This window comes from Desmodus rotundus, chromosome 5 (genome assembly GCF_022682495.2).
Source record: "Desmodus rotundus isolate HL8 chromosome 5, HLdesRot8A.1, whole genome shotgun sequence".
NCBI lineage: Eukaryota > Metazoa > Chordata > Mammalia > Chiroptera > Phyllostomidae > Desmodus > Desmodus rotundus.
This window is the reverse complement of record NC_071391.1, coordinates 125,594,012-125,617,802: the sequence shown is the minus strand read 5'-3', so window position 1 is coordinate 125,617,802 and position 23,791 is coordinate 125,594,012. Positions and strand designations below refer to the sequence as shown.

General features: G+C 53.5%; 1 protein-coding gene across 1 annotated transcript in view; it reads right to left on the bottom strand.

Moving 5' to 3' along the window:
• TTC7A (tetratricopeptide repeat domain 7A) overlaps positions 1-23,791 on the bottom strand; it is a 113,646-nt gene that overhangs the window by 76,416 nt on the left and 13,439 nt on the right. The window contains exons 3-5 of the mRNA XM_024552841.4: positions 23,189-23,357; positions 7,106-7,236; positions 4,518-4,633 (exon numbers count right to left, since the gene is read on the bottom strand). Coding sequence (XP_024408609.2) covers positions 4,518-4,633; positions 7,106-7,236; positions 23,189-23,357 — 416 coding nt within the window. The remainder of the gene's footprint in view (positions 1-4,517; positions 4,634-7,105; positions 7,237-23,188; positions 23,358-23,791) is intronic.

Genomic DNA, 23,791 nt, shown 5'->3' with positions numbered 1-23,791 from the left:
GGGCACGGCTTGCAGCCATCTGGTTGGGCAGTGTGGGGGGGGGATGGTACGGAACGACACACTCATTTCTCAGCAGGGGCTCTTCCGGCCCCTCTGAAAGCTGGGTCCACCCGAGGACCAGGTGGGAACGAGTTCCGGCTCTCAGATTCCCACCCAGAGGCAGGTCCCACCATCTCTCCCTGTTCCTTAGGCCCTAAGGAGCCTCTTCTAATACCCAAGCAGCACCTTAGCTCCCGGCTCCACCCCACCTGGCCCCTCATGTCTTCCGAGTCCACCCTGTCCAGGCAGCATCCCCACCTCCCTGCCTTTCCCTTCCTGGCACAGCACGAGGTCGGAGACTACTTTTGACTCCTTTGCTATTGGTTCCCACTGGGATGTAAGCTCCACAGGAGGGGACCTGGTCCTGTTCCCAGCTCCAACCCTACAAGTCAGGTGGGGTGCTTGGCACACAGTGAGCTCTTACCTTGGCCCCACCCCTCTACTGGGCCTCAATCCCCCTGAACACACCCAGAGCCCAGCAAGTGGGGTGAATGTAACTAGTGGGAAATGGCCCCGGAGCCCTTTGAAGAACTTCTCAGAGCTGCGCTGGCAGAGAAGATTCAGTGTCCGCCATCTGGGACCCAGTCGTCTCCCTTCGTTCTTCTGCTTTTCACTGTCAGGCTAAGACGGTGGCTCACAACTGGGGGTGACTTTGTGAACCCCATCCCAGGGCATTCGTCCACATCTGGAGACATTTTTGGTTGTCACACACTGGGGCGTCCACATCTGGAGACATTTTTGGTTGTCACACACTGGAGCGGAGGAGCCACTGGTATCTGTGGGTAGGAGTCACTAAAACCCACAAGGTACAGGAAAGGCCCCCACAGACCCAGTTCAGCCAGAGTCGCCACCTGTCAGCCCTATGACTTTGGGCAAGTCCTTCACCTTTCCTTTTTTAGTAAAACGGGGACAGTATTCCTATTTCACAGCATTCTGTCTGGCATGCAGTAAGTACTCAACAAATATTAGCTACTATTAAGAAGAAAGATGTGGGGAAATTAATTAAAGCCCCACTGGGCACACAGGGCTGCGACCCCTGCTGTCACATTCTGGGCCACCTCTGAGCTGGGTGTGGCGCCAGGAAACCCACCGAGGGGCTGAGTGGCCGCCACGCGTCCTGGAGACTGCTGCTCACACCCAGGCTTCCACATGTTTGGGCTGTTTGCTTGGAAAGAAATGATGATTCAATTTCCATTCCTCTCTATCTGGGAGGTGCCAGAGGATGGGAGGGAGAGGGGCAGAGAGTCAGCATTCAGTTTCAAGGGCTTAAGTTTGTGCTTCAGGAGGAAAAGAGTTTGAAGAGAGGGGAGCAGAGTGACAGGAATAGAGAAGTAACTGAAATTACTTGGGCTTTCCTGGAGAGTGAGGGTTGCTTAATGCCTCTGCTCACTGCTGGCACCACACCACACACATGCACACACACACGCACAGCCTGAGTGTGCAGAACTTAGCAGACGGGGAGGAAGCAGGCCCAGTGTGAAGAGAGTGTGGCATCAGCTAAAGGGAGAAGAGCCACCGCCTCTGGGGATGGTGACTCCAGTCCCAGAGGGTCCATGGGAGCCCCTGGTCAGCACACCAAGAATCAGCCCAGAGACTCGGGGCCATCGTCAGGGCCATCATTGGGGCCTTCCTGTCCTTCTCCGACACACCCCACAGGCTGCCCTTCCACACCCCAAACTGGAAAGGGCATAGGTTTCTAGGCCACTCAGATCTGAAGTTAAAATCCCAGTGGGTGAGGCCAGGCAAGCTACTCAACCTCTTTGAGCCTTTGTCCCCTCGAAAGTGAAGTGGGGCCACGCGACCTTGTGCACGGAGCACGCAGTCCAGCCTGGCATGCAGCAGGCCTTCTCCCTCCCGGCTGTCCTTGCTATTCCCCTTAACCTCACCACACCTGCAGAAAAGGCAGTGTGGGGAAGGGAAGCAGGCAGCCCTGGCGGGGGGTGGGGGGTGGGGTGGGGTGGAGAGGGGGGCACTCAGGGCAGAGGGAGCTCACAGTAGTGCCTCCTGTGCTCGAGGTGTCTTTTCATTCCCTCCCTCTTCTTGGACCCTCACACCCTGGGGTGCAGGACACAGAGAAGCCCCCTGTTAGAGCGGGGGAAGCAGAGCTGGAGGCTAGAGAGGAACTTGCTCAGGCCATGGAGTGGCCTTCATTGCCCCTGTCCTGTCCTGACAGGCTCTAGAAGGTGAGGGTACCCACCAGGCTCTTCGAACCAGAAGCCGGGACCGCGCCTACCAAGCTTGAGCACACTCGGGTTGTGAGCAGCAGGGTCCTCCCAACCCCAGGGTTTCTGCTCTGGGCAGGGTACCTGGTGGGTAAGAGTGTCAGATGGGCCCTGCATCCATAATCCTGGCTCCGCCCATGACTCACTAATGTTCTCTGTGCCTCAGTTTCTCACCTGTACCATGGGGATGCTGATGACAGCACCCACTTCAAAGGGATGTTGGGGGAACTAAATACACATGCAAGCAAAGCACTTAAGTCCAAACTGGGCACTCAGTAAGCACCATGTATCAGTATAATGAATATTTGTTAAATTAATGCATGAAGGGGACAGAACACTGAAATTAGAACTGTCCCCTTCCCACAAAATCTACCCCACAGCTCTCCCATGCAGAAGGAAGGGGGCACCTCTTCTGCAAGAGGCCTCGGGAGGGAGGGCTTCTCAAACATGAAGCAGGTGTCGGTCAGCAAATGCTTTCCTATAAAGGGCCAGAGAATAAATATTTCAGGCTTTGCCCTATGGGATCTCAATCTCAACTGCTCAGCTCTGCAGCTGAGACTATATGTAAATCATGGGTTGTGGCTATGTTCCAATAAAACTTTATTTGTAGAAACAGGCTGCAGAGGTTCAGCAGCCCCTCCCTTCTTCCAAATCTCTGCAGGTAGGGGCTGTGGGTGGCATCCCTTCTTGTCCCCCATTCATCTCTAAGCTATAACTGCCAACTCGAGGCTCCTCAGAGGAGGGCCCCAGCTGGGGCCATGGTAGTCTCCAGCTAGAGAGGCGGCCAGGCACAGCTGCCTGGGCAGGAAAAACAGGACCAGCCCTCTGGGCCACCGTCTCTCTGAAAGTGAAGCTCAGCAACGAAAAAAGGGACAAAAAAAAGCATGTGGTAGGGCTAGAGCAGAAGCAGCATGCTCCCCCGTGTCCTTGTGATGTCCCCTAAGACCCACCGCCCAGGCCCCAGGGTGGCCCAGGGAGCTCAGGGTGGCAGGGCCAGACCCCCAGCTGCCACCGCTCTCAGCCTCCTTGTGCACTAGTCCCAAACGGGGACCCCACTGCCTCCCTGGCCTAGCACTTGAGAAATTTTCTAAAAAAGAGAAAGAAAAGCAAAAGGTGTAAAGTTCAAGCATGGTATCATGTGCAAGAATGGCCTATTCAAAAAATGTTAAATCAAAAGAATGAATAAAGTGAAATTTAGCAAAATAAAGCATACCGAAAGTAAAATACAGGCTCCAAAGGGCTCTAGCCAGCAGAGCAGAGAGCACTGTGTGGTCCTGACCCGTTTCCTCGCTGTGAGGGACAGGTAACTGACACCTGTTTGGCTGCCCGCGGCCCCAGGAAGGCTCAAGCGAGGCAAGGTGTGTCCTGAGCACACGGAGTCCCTGGCTCGCCCAGGGTGTCTGCGGAGGGTGGCACTGATGCCAAGGAGGGAGCTGCTGTGGCACAAAGCCTCAGCTGCAGAGACAGGCAGGAAACCCCAGGCCCCACCTGTGAGCCTTGGGCCAGGCGGTCGCATTTCCAGCAGGCAGGACTGACCCCCAGAGGAACTGCCGAAGAGCCAGTTGCCTGCCACACATCTTCCTGATTCTGTAGCTTCTCTCTCCGTCCTCGCCACTCACGCCACTGCCCCTCCCACCCAGGGAAGAAGCACCCACTGGGCTCTTTAGGCAGGAGGGCCCAGACTGAGGAAGGTGTCCAGCACCAGGGTTCCTGGGTCCGAGGCAGGCCCCGGGGCATACTCGCCTGCCTCGGACCCTCCAGGCCACGCACGGGACGATGGCCTCACCTCTTCTGCCCCCTCATCAGCAGAGACACTGGCATCCCTAGAACAATGCCAGGCCTTTATTTTCACCACACGCCCTCTCACATCTCACTGCTCCTTAAAAGCTGGAATGAGCAGTAATCAACTTCCTCACTTCATTTTTGGGGAGACTGAGGCTCAGGAAAGCAAAATGACTTTACCCAACACTTGAGGTGACAGTGAGCAATACTGATGGGCACCTGCTGCCCAGCTCGCTGTCCTTCGCTCTGTCCCTTCTAAAGAGTCCCAGCTGTCCCCCGAAGCATGTGCAGGCTTTTTTGCTCCTGACGTTTGGCCCTCCCCACTCCTGAACAGCTCGGTCTGACAAGATGTGTCCTCACCAGAATGCATGCAGACGCAGAGAAGAGGGAGATCAGACCAAACGCCACCAGCACCGGGACCGCCCGGCCCCTGAGAGAAACTTCCTCATCCCCAGCTGGCTGCCAGTGACCTACCCCTTCTTCAGGTTTGTCACATAAGCACTCTGAAGGGCAGCTTCCAGGAAGTAGGTGAGCTCGTAGTCAACGGGGTGAGAGCCTTTCAGATGCCTCGAAGTCGTGTTATTTGTGACCTGGGAAGAGAACACAGAGAGCCACAGTCTCAAAGTTCTGTGGCAGAGGGGCTGGACTGAGGGTCAGCCCAGGCACAGGCGGCCCCGCGGACCGTCCCAAGTCCCCAGACATCCCACGGGAATGTGGTTAAATTCTCAGACCAAATCCAACCTAACTTGCTTGAATTTAAAATATGTTTATAGCACTCTCTCCCCATCCAAATGCCGGATATGCCACAACAGACCTACAAAGCTGGTTTTGTCTGAATTTTATAGATGAGGTAACTGAGGCTCAGAAAATGCCTAAAGTCACAAAGCTGGCATGCGCCCCAACCTCAAACTCAAGTCTGGGCAGCTACAGATTCCAGGCTGTCTCTACTTCTTATCGGTTCATCCATTCAACAAACACCCGAGTGCCTACCACATGCCAGGCCCCAGTGTCCCTGTCATTTAATCATGAAACATCAAACCAGCTGAAGGACAGGCACTACTGCTTCTAGAAAAGCTGGGGAACGATTATGTTATTAACGGAGATGTCCTTAAGCCTCAGCTTGAACAGGGCCACCCAGTCTGATTGGCCTGCCTTTATGATGTCACTTCCGTTCTCTGATCCAAAAAAAAATCGATGAGCCAGCCACCTTATCATTCAGAATCAAGGCAGATTTAAGAGATGTTCTCAGTTCCTCAGCGGTCAGGGCTGGGCCTTAGGAGGAACACACAGCATTTCTGAGAACGCTCAGTGTTCTCTGGCTTGCCCTCCCTCAACCCAAGATAACCAGCCATAAGGGCCACTGGTCTGCCCACTGCCATGGGCATCGGCTCCAGGCCTGGGCACCATTACAGCTCATCACCATAATCCCCTTTTAAAAGTCTTCTTCACGAAAGTCTCCTCCAAACCCCATGCAATTCAAATGTGAAGGGCACCTAAAACATTGCAGCCTAGCAGTGATCCATGTGACTGACTTCAGCAGAGGTCAGCTTGACCCTGCCAGGCCTGCACGTGGACCTCTGCCAGAACTCCTGTCTTTGTTGAGCCCCTCCATCTCTGCTCCTTTCCTCCTGAAGTCCAATCAAGGACAGGGACTCCAGGGCAGTGACTCTCAGCAAGGGGGTGATTTTGCCCTCTAAGGACATGGGGCAGTATCTGAAGACATTCTTGCCTGTCACCAACAAAAATGGCGGCTGGCATCCAGTGGGTATAGGCCAGGAATGCTGCTGAACATTTTATGAAATGCAGCCTCACAACCAAGAATTATCAGGCCCCAAATGTCCGGAGTGCTGAGGTTGAGAAACCCTGCCCTAGGGGAACTGGCCCAGCCTGAAGAAGACTCCTCCAGAAAGCTCTGCCACAAAACAGGCAATAGGTTGACATTTTGACATTTGCCAAAGTAGGTGAGTGAGGCTCAAATGTCTCCTGGGCTCTAAGTGGCTCAGCTCATAATCACCTCCTCCTGCAGGTCGCCAATCCTCACCTACTCTGCCACCCTGCCTATCCGCCAAGGGCAATTGAACATCTGCTAAAGAGAATGCCTGAGTACCACCCCCAAACTCTCCCCCACAAGGGACCAGAGCCACACTCCCAGGGTCCAAATCCTGCCGAGGCCATGTATTAGCTGTCTGAACTCAAAGAAGCTATTTAATTCTCTCTAAACTGAGTTTTCTTGGTTTGAGAATGAATATAGTATCTATTCCATCCAGCCTCGGTGCGGGGGTTGGGTCGGAGAAGGATTGGAAAGTACTCAGACAGTGCCCGACTAAAAAGCAGGGGCTCGGTGACTGTTAGCAGTATCTTTGTTGTATACGCCTGCTTGTTCTCCCCGCAATGAACCAAGAGCCCCACAGAAGAGGGGAACAGGGGTAACATCAGTGAGATGCTAACACCTAGAACTGCCATCCCATACAGTTCACACAGGGCCCCCCAGGGGGAGCTGGGAAATGAGAGGGCCTGAGAACTTCCAGGCTCCCTGCCAGCCTCTGAAAGGCTTGGAGAATGAGCCTCAGACTTCACTTCCCCTAGTGGAGCCACTAGGGAGCTTCCAGGGCACCCCAGAACAAGAAAGTGTCTAGAGGCCTCGTCTGACTGTACCCGTTCCAAGGGGAGTGTGGTGAGCAAATGGTCTGATCTCTCCAAACCTCACCAGGGATGAATAGAAGAGCCACTTCAGAGATGTGAGGAGTAACCATGTGAATGGACACAAACAGGGCTGTCACATTTGGTCATATAAGCTGAGCTCACCAAGGAGGGTGCTGGCCGCTCAAAGACGATGTGGACGCATCTATTTATTAAAACTATATCCTGGCAGTAAAGAGTCTCATTCTAATAGAATTGGTCTATTATGAGTTCTCCAACAGGTGAGGTAGCGTGTCTTTGGAGGGGCACAGGGTGCCTTTTTCTCATTTGCGCAAGGCTGACCAGTGGGCTTAGTGGGGGCCTTGGGGATAGGTTCTCAGTAGAGGGCACCTGTGAACACGGTGCTGTGATTCCCAGCTCACCTTCTCCAGATCCTGCAGGAACACCTGAGCGATCCAGGAGGCCCTCTCGAAGCAGGTGATCACTTCCTCCTCCCTCTCAGTCAGGCGGTGGCGGGAAGCGATGGAGTTGGGTAGGCGTTCCAGGGAGAGGCCTGCAGGAGGAGGAGAGTCCCTCAAACCTGCCCTGCCCAGGCCCCCCTGACTCCAGGCCCTTCCCATGGGCCCAGGGTGGGCTCAACAGAGGAGCCCTATGCTCCGGAGCAGCCAGCAGGAGGCGGAGGTCCACAGAGGGGAATGAGGAGGCTCGTGGTGTTAGCAAGCAGCTGGAATCAAGTGGCAGGCAGACGGCAGGTACCCATGCCCCACATGGGGAGCCACACTGTGACAGCCCACGTCCAACTCCTGCCTATGCATCCAGACCAACCTCTCCAGGAACCATTCCCGGCCCTCCTTCCAGTTGCTAGAAGAAATCGCCCACCCTCCAGGCCCTCACATGGTCTGCACTAAAGAGCGGTTATTTATGCCCAGCTTTCCTCTCGGCCAGTAGCTAAAAACTCCATGTGGACAAAATGTGGTTCATTTTGGACCTCCACAATCTCTGGCACATGGCAGATGCTTGAGTTACACAGCATTTTACAAGTACCTCTCCCGTGGAACCAGTTGCTACCTCGCCTAAGTGATCTGCACTCAGGCCTCAGCTGCCTAGAGCGGATGGACAACTGCTGTTTGCGCGTCCCCCGCATCCACTTCCCATTTTTCAGCAGTAGCACCTCACTTCCCCTTTGAGCACCCCTGAGCCGTCTCAGCCTGGTGGTTCAAGGGCAATGACCCCGCCTGCACCTCCAGAGCAGCACATGAGCCAACATTGGGCCACAGTCAGGGGCTGAGGAGGGGCCCACGGCCTGGTCTGGGCAAAGGGCAAGCCAACCCCAGAGGTTTTCCTCTTTCCACTGCGCTTGGTAAGAGGTCGGGCTGGAAATGCTGGGGGGAAGCCTGTTCTCAAATGCAGCTACCCAACGTGAGTGCGGTCAACATGACTGAACCACACGCTCCACAGCGGTGAAGATGGTGCATGTTACGTGTTCTTTACCACAATTAAAATGAAAATAAAAGCAGAGCTCCAAAGCAAAAAACAAAACAAAACAAAACAAACAAAAAACCCCAAACGCGAAAATTGTAGGAAGCCAAGAAGGGGAAGCATTGTTATAGTTACTAGAAGTGAATGTCGTAAAGGAAAACAACTGTATTTGTATGAGTGTTGTTAAGACAGGAAAGAATGAATAACGTTAGTCATACAAAAAATCAAAGAAGTCTACACAGAGTAGAGATGAGAGACTGATATAAAGGAAAAGGGCAGATTCTTATGGTGCTGTTTGTAAAAGGTGAAAGATTTATACGATATGAAGAGAAACCAGAGTATTAAAGATGCTATTTGAACACCTTGCCTGAAGCTCTATCCCCTGAAACTTTCCAGTACAGGTGACAATAAACACCCCCCCCCCTTTTGGGTCAAAGTCATTTCAAATTGAGTTTCTGTCGTGTGCAACTCACACAGACCCGACGGGAGGGTGCTGTCTGAGACCGTCGGTTCCCAGCGGGCAGAACCCAGGACACTCTCACCTTTGTGCCCCCGACAGTACTTGCCACATACTGGGTGCTGAAGATGAACTGACCGAAGGGACTGTAAGCACAGGATCCTCAACTCTCTCCTGCCCTCCGACCCAGCATACAACTGATGACCAGGCCCTTAACATTTAAACCTCCGCTCCCCTCCCTTCCCTTACTACCGTATTTCAGGCTGTGTCTCTTCAGAGGATGACCCCATCAGCCTCCCAGCTGGCCTCCCTGCCTCCAGTCTCACTCTAATCCGCCCTACACATGGCTCCCAGGGTGAGGCTGCCCAGTCCCACTACTTACGACCCTCTAGGAGTGTCTTCTGCTTCAGGGTAAGGTCTGAACCACTAATGCTCCTAAGCAGGCCCTCCAAGATCCATCCCCATCACCCCTCCAGCCTTGTCTCTCACCATATGCTGTAGATCGAGTGTTCGTATCTCCCCCCACCCCAAATTCATTTGTTCAAAACCTAACACCCAATGTGGCGCAGTTTCCTTTGGGAGGTGCTGAGGATGGACCCTTCACTAACGGGATTAGTGCCCTTCTAAAAAAGGCCCCAGAGAGCTCCCTCCCTCCTTGTACCATGTGAGACCACAACAAGAAGGTGGCAGCCTACACAGTGGAAGACAGCTGTCCCCAGGACCTGACCATGCTAGTACCTTCATCTTGGACTTCAGCCTCCAGAACTGAGAAATCAATGTGTGTTGTATATAAGCCGCCCAGTCTGTGGCCCATTGTTACTGCAGCTTTAGTGGTCTAATATCCCGTAACTGCCACAGCCACACCCAACCTCCCGTGCCCAACTGCAGACCCTGCTCTAGTTGTTCTTGCTACCTAGAATGTACCCCTCCCTGCCAAGTCCACCCCAAATTACCTCTCCCCTTCTGCCCCAGAGTTGCTTCTGTGGAGCCCCTCCCAACATGACCCTGGTATAACCAACCATCCCTTCTTGGGCCCCAGTCTATGCCTTACACTCACCTACCCCACCATTTCTTAGACTTACCTGTTCACATGTTACCCAGCCAGATTGTAGACTCCCTAAAGCCATAGGCCTTATTGCATTCACCTTTCCACAAGCTGGCGCACAGTAGGCACTCAGCAAGCACCGGCTGGCGGGAGAAACAGCAAGCCCCATCTTGTCTGACAGCACAAAGTGCACTGCCAATACCAGGTGAGGGATTATTATTGTTTTCTTGGCTACATCCCAACTCACACAGAGTCCGTGACCTAGCGCTGTGCCAGGCTGGGGTGTGAACGGGTCCGAAGGTTGGGGTGCCTTGGCCTGGGTGGAGGCAGGTGCAGAACGTGAAGGCCCTGGCTCAACACAAAGACTGTCACCCATGTTACTGGGTGTCAGTGTGCTTCCTGCCAAATGACTCACGACTAATTCAGCTCCTCACCAGAGAGGACTAAAGGCGGAGGAGAAATAGAGGGAGTATTGGAGGAGACGCAGAGAGAAGGCAGGCAAAGGAGGCCCCACCGCTTGCTGCAGTGCTGGCCCAGCCGCTGCCGCCAGTCATGTGGCCTGTCCACCCTGCAGGAAGGTGGGACAGTCATACACGCTGTTCAGGGGCCTGGCCTGGGAGACCAACTGCAGAGAGCAGGACACCGCCAACTCCAGAAGACAGCAGGGATCTGTTTTCACACGGCAACCCTGTCCCCCTGCTCTGGGCCCAGAACTGGGAAGGCCGATGCCAGCTGCCCGGCAGGTTCAGGCTGCTGGTCCCAAGCCTCCAGTCAAGTGGCCGATGCAAAGCAGGGAATTTAGTGACGTCTGTCTGTGGGGCCTCCTGTGCTTCATTTGCTCCCTCTGCTCCCAGCAGAGGCCTCTCCACCTTGCTTCTTTGGGGATTCTAAACCCCATCCTCCTTGAAAGCTCCAAGCAAAACCACCTCCTCTCCAAAACCTTCTTAAGCCTTCCAACCTTGAACCAGCAGAGTGTTTTAGCTGCATGGCCTTTGTGTATGCCTTTGTCCTACTCTGTCACCATCCTCTCTGCCCACTTCTGGCCATTCTTTGCACCAGTGAGGAGGGCCCGGCCCTGAGTGAGTGGAGGCGCGCACAGACGAATTTACACATACACTCCCGCTGAGTGTCGAGCCCAGTGGGTTTCGCCCTCTCCACTTAAAAACAGTTCTTGCAGAATTCATAAACAAACTTATGTTTACACAATGGAATGCCACTCAGAAATAAAAGGACAAACTCCTGATATACATACAACATAAATGAATCTCTCAGAGATTATACTGTACGGAAGTCAGATACTGAAAAGGACATGCTGTAATATCTCAGTTAGATGATATTCAAAAAGGGGCAAAATTAATCTACATTAATAGAAACCCACCCATCACTGCCTGAGGCAGGGGTGGGAAGAGGACCAGCTGGGAAAGGGCCTGGGGGCACTTCCTGGGTGATGGAACTGCCTCTGTCTTTACTGGGGTGCTGGTTGCCTGGGTGTCTGCACCTGTCCCACTCATCAATTACACACCTAAGATCCGTGCACCTTACTGTATGACAAGTTACCTAACGTGAATGGACGGAATGCCTTTTTAAAAGGAAGCAGTTTTGATTCCGGAGAACTGAAAGGTCACTGAGGTGGTCTTCTGTAACATAGTTTCCAACACACGTAAGACCAAAAACTTCCTGGAGCTGGCAATGGCTTTTCCCGGTCAGGGTCACAGTCTAATCACCCAGTTCCACCCATAAAAAAGGGGGCTTTACCTTCCATTTGCTCTTTGATTTATATGAAGGTCCATTTTCCTGTCCACGACGAACATCTGATCGGAATGGGCTGGGGACTCCAACCCTTGGGCTCCCCGTCCCCTCTGCCCCTGAGCGTTTCTGCCCGAGTGGCCAGACTACAACCCTGGATCCAAATGGAGACAGACTGCTCCTGAGCCGGGCCCTCTGAGGGTCCCAGTGGTCATCACAAAGCCTTGTTGATCAGGCAGGAAGCCAGGGCTGCCAGGAAGTGCCAGGCACTGCCTCACGATTCCCACTGGCAGAGGGAAAACACCCAGCTCTCTAAGCCAAGGGAGGGCCCCTTTCAAGAGAAGCATTTGCTTTCTCATTAACTCCAAACTTTTGGTTTGGAGGCAAGCTGACCCTGACATAGTCCGGGGCTCAACACCCAGGCTGGTGCCAGCTTCCTCTGTCAGGGATGACTCATCACATCCCAGACAGCTGCCCTTCCAAGAAGCCCCACCCTGGGATCCCTGGATGCGGAGGTGGAGAGCACAGTGCTTCCTTTGCAATGGAACTTTCCATACAGGTTGGACCCCTTCCCTGTTGCCTACCCAGCTGCTCCAAGAGCACAGGGTGCCCATGGAGGGCTAATCCCAGGCCTGGGAACCCCAGGTTGGGGTAGGGTGGGGAGAGGAAGAAAAGCAAGTCACTGCTTCAGCCCCTAGGGAGGAAGCCTCAAGGCCAGATAGGGAAGAACCCTCATAAATCACATGCAAAAGTTGGCAACTGTGGGAATGTAAAAATGGTTCAGCCGCTGTGGAAAACAGCCTGGCAGTTCCTTAAAAAATTAAAAATAGAATTATGTGTGACCCAGCAACTCCACTTCTGGGTACCTACCCAAAAGAATCGAAAAGAAGGTCTAGAAGAGATATCTGCACACCCATGTTTATCATAGCATTACTCATAACAGCCCAAAGGTAGAAGCACCCCCAGTGTCCATTGGTAGATGGATGGGTAAACAAAAGGTGTTATGTGCATACAGTGGAATATTACTCTGCCTTAAAAAAGAAGGAAGTCCTGCCTTACATAACAACATGGATAAGTCTACATACATTATGCTAAGTGAAATAAGCAGCCACAAAAACACAGATACTCTGTGATTCCACTTTCCATGAAGTATCTAGTAGTGAAACTCATAGAGACAGAAAGTAGGATGGTGGTCGCCAGGTGCTTGGTGGGGGAAATGGGGAATTATTTAAAGGGTGAGGAGCTTCACTTCTGCAAGATGAAGAGTTCTGGAGATTGGCTGCACAATGTAAATGTACTTAACATAACTGAACTGTGTGCTTAAGAATGGTTAATATGGTAAGTTTTCTGTTATGTGTATTTTACCACAATAAAACACTTTTTTAAGTGGCTAAGATGATAAATTTTACATTCCGTATATTTTACCAATGGAAACATTTCTTTAAAGTAGGCAAATTGACTTATCTCAAAGTCTCTAAAAATTGCATATACTTTGATGCAGTAACTCTACTTCTTGGAATTTATCTTAAATTAATAATGTACAAGGGGGGGCAAAAAAAACCCCCAGAATTATCTTCTGGAGGGTGGGCGCCTTGTAGTACAGGCTTCCCGCACTAGGTGAGTGTTCTAGGAACCCATCTGTATCAGCGTACCAGCTGGCACTGTTGTGAGAGGCTGCCTTTGGCTTAAGTGAATTTTTTTAAAGACTTTTTCAACACATTTGCCCATTTCATGACGGGTGATTTACAACTGCACCTGCCCACTCTGCACTGAGTGCTCAGCAGTTTTTGAGCAAAAAATGGCATGACCCCCTGTCCCATCCTCCCTATTCACCCAATTGTGCCCCAAGTGACTTTTTTTGCTTCCCCAGATGAAAAAAAGTCCTCAAAGGGGAATGTTTTACTAATGTGGAAGAGGTGAAACAAAAAATGGCAGAAGCACTAAAAGGCATCAAAATCAATGAGATCAAAAACTGTTGTGAACAGTGGAAAAACATCTCCATAGGTGGATTGCATCAAATGGAGAGTGCTTTGAAGGTGACTGAAGTTTAAACATGTAAGAATACACAATTTTTTATAAATAAATTCTGTTTTTTGGGGGTCACTCCTCATATGCAAAAATTTAGGTTCAAGGAGACTCACTGCAGCACTGTTTATAATGGGAAAAAAAAAAAAAGAGATTTAAACTACAGGTCCACCAACAGGGAAGAAGTTTGCTCAATCACAATAGATCCTTACACCGAAAGGCTTGTTGTGAAGTGACGCAGATGTGTACTGGAAACCGGTTCATAAAAATACTAACTTTAAAAAGTATAATTGTATGAACTTATTTTTGTTAAACACACAAACACACACAAACCTATAGGAAAAAAATAACTGGAAGGATGCCTATCTTAAAATGCTTGCAGAGATCAAAGTTTCCCCAAACACAAGATGGGATTACCTACTAGCCATGGCTACCTTGTAGGGTGGCCGCGGAAATTAAATCAGACGGTTTTATGAAGCGCAGAACATATGCTTTTAGAAAACGTTTTTGGGCGATGCTCTCACAATGACCTCTCAGGTAGGGGTTGGGCCCTTCCCTAGAATGACACGTGAAAAATCTAATTCAGGGAGAAGAGATTCCTTCCAACACTACTGAGCTAAAAGTGGCAGAGTCCAGACTAGATCCAGGTCTTCTGGCTTCAGTTCTGTCTTCTCTCTTGGCCCAGACTCCAGCTGCCTTTCCTTATGCTCAGGTCATTCAGGGGTTCCCAAATCTCAAGCGTCTGGCCAGCCCAAGGTGGCTCACCTTTCCCATTGATGGTTGAGTTAGTTACAGCTGTCTATCCTAGTGTCGAAGCCAGTTTCTCAACTGCACCCCTCCACACTCTCCACGCCCACCGACTACTCCCTGGGTGGCCTCCCACAGTGGAGGAAAGGCTGCCAGCAGGAGATATGGAGAGGCCACCCCAACCTCTTCTGCAGCCCCATGGTGTCACCTCCTGTGATTCTGTTCACCATCTTGCCCTGTTTTGTCCCGCAGCCCAGGAAGGCACGAAGTTAAGGCTTGGTGTGGACACAATTAACACACCCACCTCCCAAGATGCCCCAGCAGCGCCTGCTCATGCCTCTCCAGCCAGAAGCCAGGCTCCCACTTCACGGACCACAGTCTGGGGCCAGGGCTGCAGAACCACAAGTGCCGACCTGCTTCCCCTGGCAAACAGGCCATGCCACTTTGAGAAGGAAACCAAAATAAACAGCTAATTCCTGCCATACCAGGACTAAAAATAAAAACCAGAACCAAATTTGTTACCATATCCTGTCCTAGGGGAGGTCTGGTGTTCTTTCTTTTATTTTTAAAGCTTTATAAGCCACAAAATCCCAGGTGAGAGCAGAATAGCTGGGCCGCACTAACGGAAAGAGAACTGAAAAAGAGAAAAAAAATCTTGAGGGGCGGGGAGAGGAGAATTTCCAGATCATAATTCTCACAGCTGCCTAGTGTTTTATACATTTTGACTTTTCACAGCACCACCAGAGTTTAGCGTTTCACTGCAGTATTTTGGGTGGATGGGGCCACTTTTCTCCACAGTCAGGCCGATCGTTGGCCCGGCAGCCAGCGGGCAAGCAGAGCCTGGACGGCAGCCTCGCTGGTGCTGGGCTGTGTGCGAGAGGAAAAGGGGTGGCTAGGCTGAAACATGGGGCACAACTGGTTTTCAAGGGGCTCGCAGCTCATTTTTGGGGTCACAGTGAGCCCCAAACTAGGCTTGAGCCAGGACTCACACTGGAGACGTGGTGGGAGGGGAGGGGGTCATTCTCCACATCACTACCACATCGAATTAGTGCCAGAAATGGAAGTGACACAGAAGGCTTGAGGAAAGAAGGAAGCCTGTCGCCATGGAGTAGGCCTGTGAGAGGTGGACAATGGTACCGGGGCTTTTGGAGGATGAACTGGAAAAGGCTTGCAATGTTAAAAGTACAGGCCCTGAAGCATCTGCATGTCCAACAAAGCTGGGCCTACCCCTTAGAGCTTAGACCAACAGAAAAGAGGACAGCGAGTTACCCTATATCCCCAGAGGCCTCATCCTGGGATCTAGGGCGCAAACCCCTCTGCCCCAGACCGACCCAGACACAGTGGTGACCAACAGGGGGCCCTATTTTAGGTGAAACAGGCTGTGCCACACCAGTCATGGTGGGGTAGCGGGGACAAAGTTCTAGACCACTGGCAGAAAGGGGCACCCTGAGCAGTACTGCCAGGCTTTCTGTGCCCCTCATGTCCCACTCACTCCTACGCGTGGCCCCTCTTAGTCCCAAGAAGGTGTGATTTCACCCTACCTTTAAACAAGTCACCTCCACTTCCCTTTGGACTCTACTGGAAGGCACCCCTCACACTCATCTGCAGGTGATTCCTCCTTGAGATCAGGCTCACCTCCCCGCCCACCTAGGAAGGCTCCGCACTCGCTGTGTCTCACTCACTTCCCTCTCTGGAACTCAGGGGTCCAATCAAACCACTATGCCTTGGATGAGCCCAAAAGCCAGAGTCAGAGAAAGCCAAGTTCAGATCCTAACCTGGTTACTACTGGTGTAACCTGAGGTGAGCCCGTTCTGCCTCGGCCCTGAGGTTCTGCTCTCTGAACCTTTCCCCTCCTCTGGTAGCAGCACGTTGATTTTCCTGTGAGGAGCCATTCCTCCGCCTCGGTCCACAAGATTCTGGAGGGGAAATACCACCCCGGCACCAGCCCAGCAGCCTAGCTGCTGGCCGCGGCAACTCGTCCCGGGGGGGGCAGGAGACCAGGCCAGGTCCAGGGGACCGAGCCGCGAGGCAGCTGTCCCAGGCCAAGTGCTGTGCTGCAGAGCCACAGAAACCTGGAGCTGCGGAGAAAGCCCTCAACACACAGCCTCTGGATCCAGCTTTGCCCGATGCCACCTACCCCAACGACTCCATAGTTACAGGAGCCTGTCAGTTTCTAGTCTCTCCCCCTTTCGGTTGTTGCTTTTCCAGATAGTTGGAGTTGTATTTTTGTCATTACAACCTTAAGTCTGGTGGTACGGAAACTGACCCCAGAAGCGTCACGTCAGAGGGGACCGTTCCTGGAGTACAGGACTGGCTGAGGGGAGGTCAGGTTTGGGAGAGAGGACTTGGCCGTCTCCCAGATACCAAACTGGAATTCTAGACACGGCGCAGCAGCACCAGTAAAATGCAGCCTATTTTTGTCTTGAGGTGAGACCTTGGGCCATGGAAGCTGGAGCTTTAGAGCACCTGGTGAAACATTCCAGGGTATTAGCCTATGTTGGGTATTTTTGTGGGGCCCACAAAAGGGGACGAGCTTCACTCCTGGTAGCCCCATCTGAATGACACAGCTTTGCTAAGGATCCCTTTCTCCCTGTGGACAACAATTCAGTGTGGCTGAGGGGCAAGTCAGAATCAGGGCCGGATGCTCTCTGCTCCTGCGGAAGGCAGTGCCAGAGGAGGCAGAAAGACAGACCCTATCAGGAGCCAGGGCTGGGGCCTGGGGAAGGCCCTCCTGCTGTGGTTCTCACAGGCTGCTGCATAATCTTAGGGGACAGGGGCATGCGCACCCCGGCCTAGCCAATGGTTTGCCCATCACACTGAGGGCTGGGGGTGCTGAGAGGAGCCTGGGGTCTGCTGCTGAGAGAAAGAAACTTCTAGACCTGGATCTAGATCCAAGAACCCTGGGTCAACACAGTCTTTGGCTCTGGCTTCTCATCATGGAGATGATCCAATGCCAAATGCCCAAAGGCGTATTACTGGGTTGCTCTCGGGAGCCGCAGAGGCAGACAGACCCCAGACCTGGCAAAGGAGTCTCAGGCTGCTCAACCCACGAGGCCACCCCTGGTGTGACAGGCCCATTTGGAAGTGGGCTGCCGAGGAACTGCAGCTCCAGAGGGGACTTCACAAATGCCCCTCTCGGTATCAAGGCAGACCTCCCCACAGTGCAGAACTGGGCACAGCCACATGGCTAGGGCTCCACAGCCAGGTGGCAGGCCCCCTGTCCCGCCCTAGCAGGCCATGGTAACAAGCTACAGACTGGTCACCTGTGGGGCGTTCGCGTGTCCACTGCACTGGCACCGTGGCCTATGGGTGCAGAGCCTGCACAGGCAAGAGTGGCACCAGGGAGCTCATGACTCATCAGTTCTGCCTCTGCACTCAGCCCCTCCCCCGGACAGCTGCTGTCCCAGAGCCACTTCACACCAGCTGCAGGCTTTGCTCGCCTGTCTGCCTCCCTCAAGGGAAGCGACTTGAACTGTTCATCTCGGTGTCCCTGGTACACACTTGCTGAATTTCACTTCCCTGGCAAGTTTTACTTTCTCCTGTGGGAGCTGGGCTGGGGACCTCAAAGGGCTCAACTATAAAAGGCCAGGCCCCTGACAGAAGGAACATGCTGACTGACCTGTGACAGGGAAGACCCTCTGGGCCAAGGTCCAAATGAGACTGGAGCGGGGAGAGAATGCTGTGGGCTGAACCGTCAAGGGAAGCGGGGGGCACCTGAGCTGTGTCTGAGGGAATGTCCGGGCTGTGTACGTGTGAGGACAGCGGCCCAAGAAAAGGTGAAGGAGGACAACTTCGTGGATCACGCTGTACACTAGCAGCAGGCTTTACTGGGCCGGAGTATGGGGCTTCGGGAGGGCAAGGAGGGAGAGGAAATCAGGGGTGCAGAAGAAACGACCACTGTCCTCGTGGGGCTCCAAGGTCAGTGGCAAGGCAGGGCGGACAGCCACGAGCACACAGTCAAACACGCAGGTTCTGCCGCGGGCTTCATGAGAGCGGATGGCACGCAGGCCTTCTGAGAAGAGCCTCGGAACCCAGTTGTCCTGGATTGTTTTTTTTTTTTTTAAGATTTTCTTTATTTTTAGAGAGAGGGGAAGGAAGGGAGAAAGAGAGGGAGAGAAACATCAATGAATGAGAGAAACATTGATTGGTTGCCTCTCACACACTCTCCAACCAGGCACCTGGCCTGCAACCCAGGCATGTGCCCTGACCAAGAATCGAACCAGAGACCTTTCAGTTTGCGGGACGCGCCCAACCCACTGAGGCACACCAGTCAGGGCTAGGTAGTTCTCTTGATACGAAGCAAATGGAAGGTGTTCCCCCCCAACAAACCAAAATGGTGATGGGCTGCCCCATCTATCTTCTGTACCTGGAAGGGGTGAGGAACATTTCTTCCCCAGGGCCTTTCCCTGGGCTGACATGCTTGGTCCGGGAGGCAGAGGGCTGGCAGAAGTCACCATGGGCTACTGCAGTGCCAGGGGAATAAGGTAGGAGGGGGCAGGCTCCCCATTCCCAACCAAGGTGACTGATGCTGACATATAAAAGCAAATTTTCTAGACAATTCACCCACTGACACCAGAGCCTTGGGCTGCTGCTGCACTAAGCAGACTCACGGGACAGCGGGGGCTGAAGGAGGCGGGGAGAGGCTCGAGTCCCCTTTTACCACAAGGTCCAGTGAGGGCCCCTTCTCGGTTAGCCTCAGGGACAGAATGATGGTGCCCAAATGCACTGTCCCTCCTGGCCAGCCCTCAGGCTCTGCAGTAAGTGCCAGGAACCTCTCTTTCTTTGGGTTCCTGCAGCTCCTGCATCTTCCTTGTCTACACAAACCCATCTTGGAGGTACCTATAACTGCTCCCCATCACCCTCTGGTGGGCTCCTCTGCCACAGGCAGGACACGAGCTGGGGAGACAACCACCTGGCCACCAATCCAAGCTCTACTACATACAGGCAGTGCGTCCAGACACGCATCAGTTTCTTCCTCCACAGAGTAGGCATGACAACCATCTCCCATCTCACGGAGATGAGCGGCAGGTGAATTTGTCAGTCAACAAGTATTTATTAAACAAAAGTCCCAGGGTAGTGTTTCTCAAACTGGAATGCGCACTCACATCACTGGGAAATGCAGGTGATGTGCAGGTTTTAATTCGATACGTCTGGGAAGGGGCCTGAGAGTCTGCATTTCCATCAAGCTCCTGGGGGGCGCACATGCCATAGTGCTGTCCCCTCCCCCGTCAGACCCTCAAGTCCTGGAAGGAAGGGTCCACACCCTATTTCTGGGCCCACCACCGAAGTCAGGTACACCAGAGGGGCTAGGGAAAAGGACACTTGGGGAATGAAGGACTGAACAGGGGGTTCTGAACAGGGGACAGAGAGGGCCCTCGGCTCTGCCCAGGGCAGACAGGTGGCTTGGGAACAGCTGGCCACAGGGCAGGCCTACTACTGAGTGGCAGACAAGTGAACCTGGCTGAAGCAGGACCTGGGAAGAGGCAGTTCTTCCTCCAAAGCCAGAGACTCTGACAGGGCCCCGCCCATCTCCCAGGTGCCACTTGGAGGCCCTAAAATCCAGTTCTCTACTCCTGGCAGGACCAGGTCGGTCTGAGCACAGGTGTGACTAAAACGCCGGGGACAGGGAGTGCTGGGGGCTGGGCACAAATCACTCGAACAGGGAATGACAGGTCTTCCCATGAAACCATTTCATTTTTCTGTCTTAGTGAAAACTCTGTGGTTTTGACATTGTGTCTGAACAAGGATGACAGGGACAGTAACATTTTCCCCTGACAGAAGTTGGGGGGTCAGGTACCCCTCTATCTAGGATATACAAACATGCATGTAACGGCTCTGCATTTCAGGCAAGAGAAACTCAAGGCTGCTACCTCTGCCCAGTTCTCTCTGTCTCTATGTTGGTGTCTAATATCCTCCCGGAAAGTCAGGAGGCACCTTCTGGTCTAATCCATGGTCCTCCTCCCCCCCACACCAGAAGAAGGCCAAGGCCGTGAGCGAGGCCTCAGAGGGTCACCCTGCCAAGCCCTCTGCACTAAAGGCGAAAGCAGGTGAGTTGAGTGTGTTTTTATGTTTCGGCGGGTAGGGGGGAAGAACCCCAGAGCCTGTTCTCTATCCCTCAACAAGAACAGGAGCTCCACAAGAGAGACACCCACTTGGTGCCCCCACTGAGTCTCCAGGCCCAGCTGGTCAGCTCCTCCAGGCCACAGCCCTGTCCTCCAGCCAGCTTTGCCTGAGAACTCCTTGCCACACTGCATGGAACCAAACAGAACCACAGAGCAGAATCCCACGCGAAGTGGCAAATAAGCTGTGGTGCAAGAGCTTGGCCAGGCGGAGTGCTTGGGAGCAGGCGAGGCTGGCTCCCGTGGCCACCTGGGGCCTGACGGAGCCTGCAACGGAGAAGCTGCCTGGGGTGGAGCATTCCAGTGCAAACACCTGCTACCTGACGTCCAGGGTAAGTCACTTCACTTTCGTCAGCCTTGGTTTCCTCATCTATAATGCGAAGCATTGGCCTAGGTCACTTCTGTGATTCCTCTCAGTCTAGAATTCTGACCAACATCTGTTTGGGAGCTCTGTCTGCCTGGGTGCAAGTGCTGGCCCTGCCACCTCTCGTGGAGTCCACACTCCCTCCACTTCTCTGACCATAGCTCCTCGTCTGTAACGTAGGAATGAAGAGAATACCCACTCAGGGGTGCCGTGCGGATGTAATGGGGGCATGCCTGCACGGAGTGAGGGCTGAGGAAGTGTTGTCACTCCGTGAACTCTGTGGCCACTATCCTTTCTCTGCACTGAATGTTTGTGTGTGTCCCCCATACCCCTCGTCCCAGTCCCCCAGTGAATTGGTACTTGGAGACAGTGCCTCTGGGAGGTGATTAGGGTTAGACTAGGTCATGAGGGAGGGGCCTTGTGATGGGATTAGCGGCTTTATAAGAAGAGGAAGAGAGAGGGGTCTCTCCATGCTCACACATGGAGGCAGGGCCATGTGAGAACACAGTGAGAAAGCCACCATCTGCAACCCAAGCAGACCCTGCTGGTATCTTGATCTTGAACTTCCCAGCCTCCAGAACTGAGAGAAATAGAACTGACTAATATAATCCCCCTGCTTATAAATGGAGTCAGGACCAATGACCAGCCATCCCCATCCCCTAGTCTCTGCGTGGGGAGACCCACGGGGTCCGCCCAAAGCTAGGAAATCAACATCATGCATATCCGGAGGCCACGTGCATGGTCTCAAGCACATGCGGGGTCAGGGGAACCTCAGCATGCCAAGCAGCAGGGCACAGTCACTGCAACAGGACAGGGAGGACAGGCAGAGAGGAAGCAGGCAAGTGGGAGGTCACGTGCAGTCAGTGAGGGGTGGGGACCTGGCGCAGCGCAGGACGGAGCAGCCCACGCCCGGCTCCTTACCTCCCCTGCAGCACCTCTGACCACCAAGAAGCTGGAGGAGTGCTGGAAAGAGTAGAGAGCAGGAGACAGGGAGCAGTAGGTACCGAGCCAGTTCTACAGGAAAAGAAGTGCTGGAAAGGACCCCCAAGGAAAAGTGTTAGGTTCAGGAAGTCTGAGGCAGAAGTGGTTTCCAGGAGGCCTGAAAGACCCAAACCCCAAATAAGATCACCCCCAAGACTGGCCTGTGCCAGGAGGCCAGGGGAGAGGACAAGAGAGCAAAGGGAGAAGAGCCCACAGACTGGACCACCTCAGATGGGCACCTGCCCTCCCGCAGGCTGGTGCTGCGTCTGTCCAGGGTGACATGCTTGGCAGATTTCCTGGGATGGGGAGAAGAGTTTCTCACTGGGGAATGGGATCCAGGGCCCCAGCAGTGGACAAACAGGGACAAGGAGGCTGTGCCCTGCACAGGTGTCCAAGGGAGACAGAGGAATGGGGTTGGGGCACTCATATTCCAAGGCCAATGTCACAGAGTGGAGGCTCCTGTCCTGGCTCCACCTCACACCCCTGGGTAACTTTGAACAAGGTATGTATCCTCTCTGAGCCTCAGTTTCCCCACATATGAGATGGGGAGAACGTCCCTATATGTGATGGAAAGAGGGTGACAAATACTCTGCCAATGCCAGACACCAAATTCCCACAGGTCTACACGCATTTCTAGATTTTTCTCTGGGGGTTGGTTTGTGCTGAAATAGGGAGATGATCGAACATTCACGATTCTTAGGCAGAAGGGCTCCAGGAACCTCACTGCCACCAGGGCCACGCCTCGGGCTCTGTGGTCCCAGGGATTTGAATCCAGGAAGGAGGAGCCTGAAGCAGGAAGTGGGTGTAGGGCTTTAACTAATAAGAAACACCTTCAGGGTCCAGCTCGATGGATGGCACCATTACCCAAGTCGGGCCACCTGCAGCCTCCTATACCAGAACATCCCTACATCACTGACACTGTGTGCCTGGGTCTCCACCCCGGCACCCCTCGCCCTGGGAACTGGTTCTGCCCTGCCTGTCACTGGATCCTGGCACCACCTTCCTGGGCCGCTCCCAGCAGGTGCCCGACAAGTACCTGAGAAGTGACGGACTGCTCTAGTCCATCAGGCACCCGATTTGTAGCGAGTGTCAGCCACCAGCACCAGCCCGACAAGGGGATGGCACATGTTCAAGCCTTTCTCAACCTGGTTACACAACTGATTCCTCTTGGTCATGGTAACCTGGTGAGGGCAGGTATTACAACCCTGTCTTCCAAATATGAAGGGTGAAGAGATAGTTCGCCCAAAGGCACACAGTGGGCAGCTAGCTGTCAACAGAGCCAGGGTGAGAACCTGAGTCCTCTGGCATCTAGCCTGGTGCCTGTTGGCAGCCAGGATGCCCGGTTACCACTGGTGTCCACCTGGCTGGTCAGCACCTGCACACTACCAGGGGTGATGTATCATGGACATCGGCCCAGCATGCTCACCCTCACCCCAGCATCTGCTGCTGCCCTACAGCTGCCGCCTGCTCCCAGCACAGGGGGGCCTGGGTGTAACATGCTGGGCGTGGGGGTGGGGAACCCCAGCCGGCGCCCATACCTACCTTTGACGACAAAGGCCTCCGCCAGCAGCCGCATCTGATACAGAGGCTTGGTGCCTACAGACATGTCATCGATGCCAGCCCGCGCATACATGCTGATGGCATCTCGGTAGGAGCCCTCCACGTAATGCAGCTTGCCCAGGATTAGCATGGCCTCACACATGTACCGTGGCTGAAAGGACAAAGGCCACATCAGCAGGCTCCTGCCCGAAGTCCCTGCTGCCACCCCCATCAGGTAGCATGAACACTCTCTCACTGCGCTATGACAATTTGCCTAAGACCCTGCTCAGAAACCCCCTCCTCCTCCAGAAAGCCTTCCCCAACCCTCGAGCACATGTCGAGGGCTCCCTTCTGTCCACACCTGCAGTCCATGGCCTACTTACTGAAATTCTCATAGGAGTCCCCAGCCCCTTCAGGTGTGTGTCTTATGCACCCAGCTACGCTGCAGGCAGCTTGCAGACTGGGCCCTGTCTTCTCTCTCCTGCAGCCCCCAGCAGCTTCAGCCCAAGGCTGGCACTCAGGAGTTCAGGCACTTGTTCAAATATATATATGTATGCACCCCCAAATGATTTCAAGCCAAGTTTTGTGGGGCCTGATACCATTTGG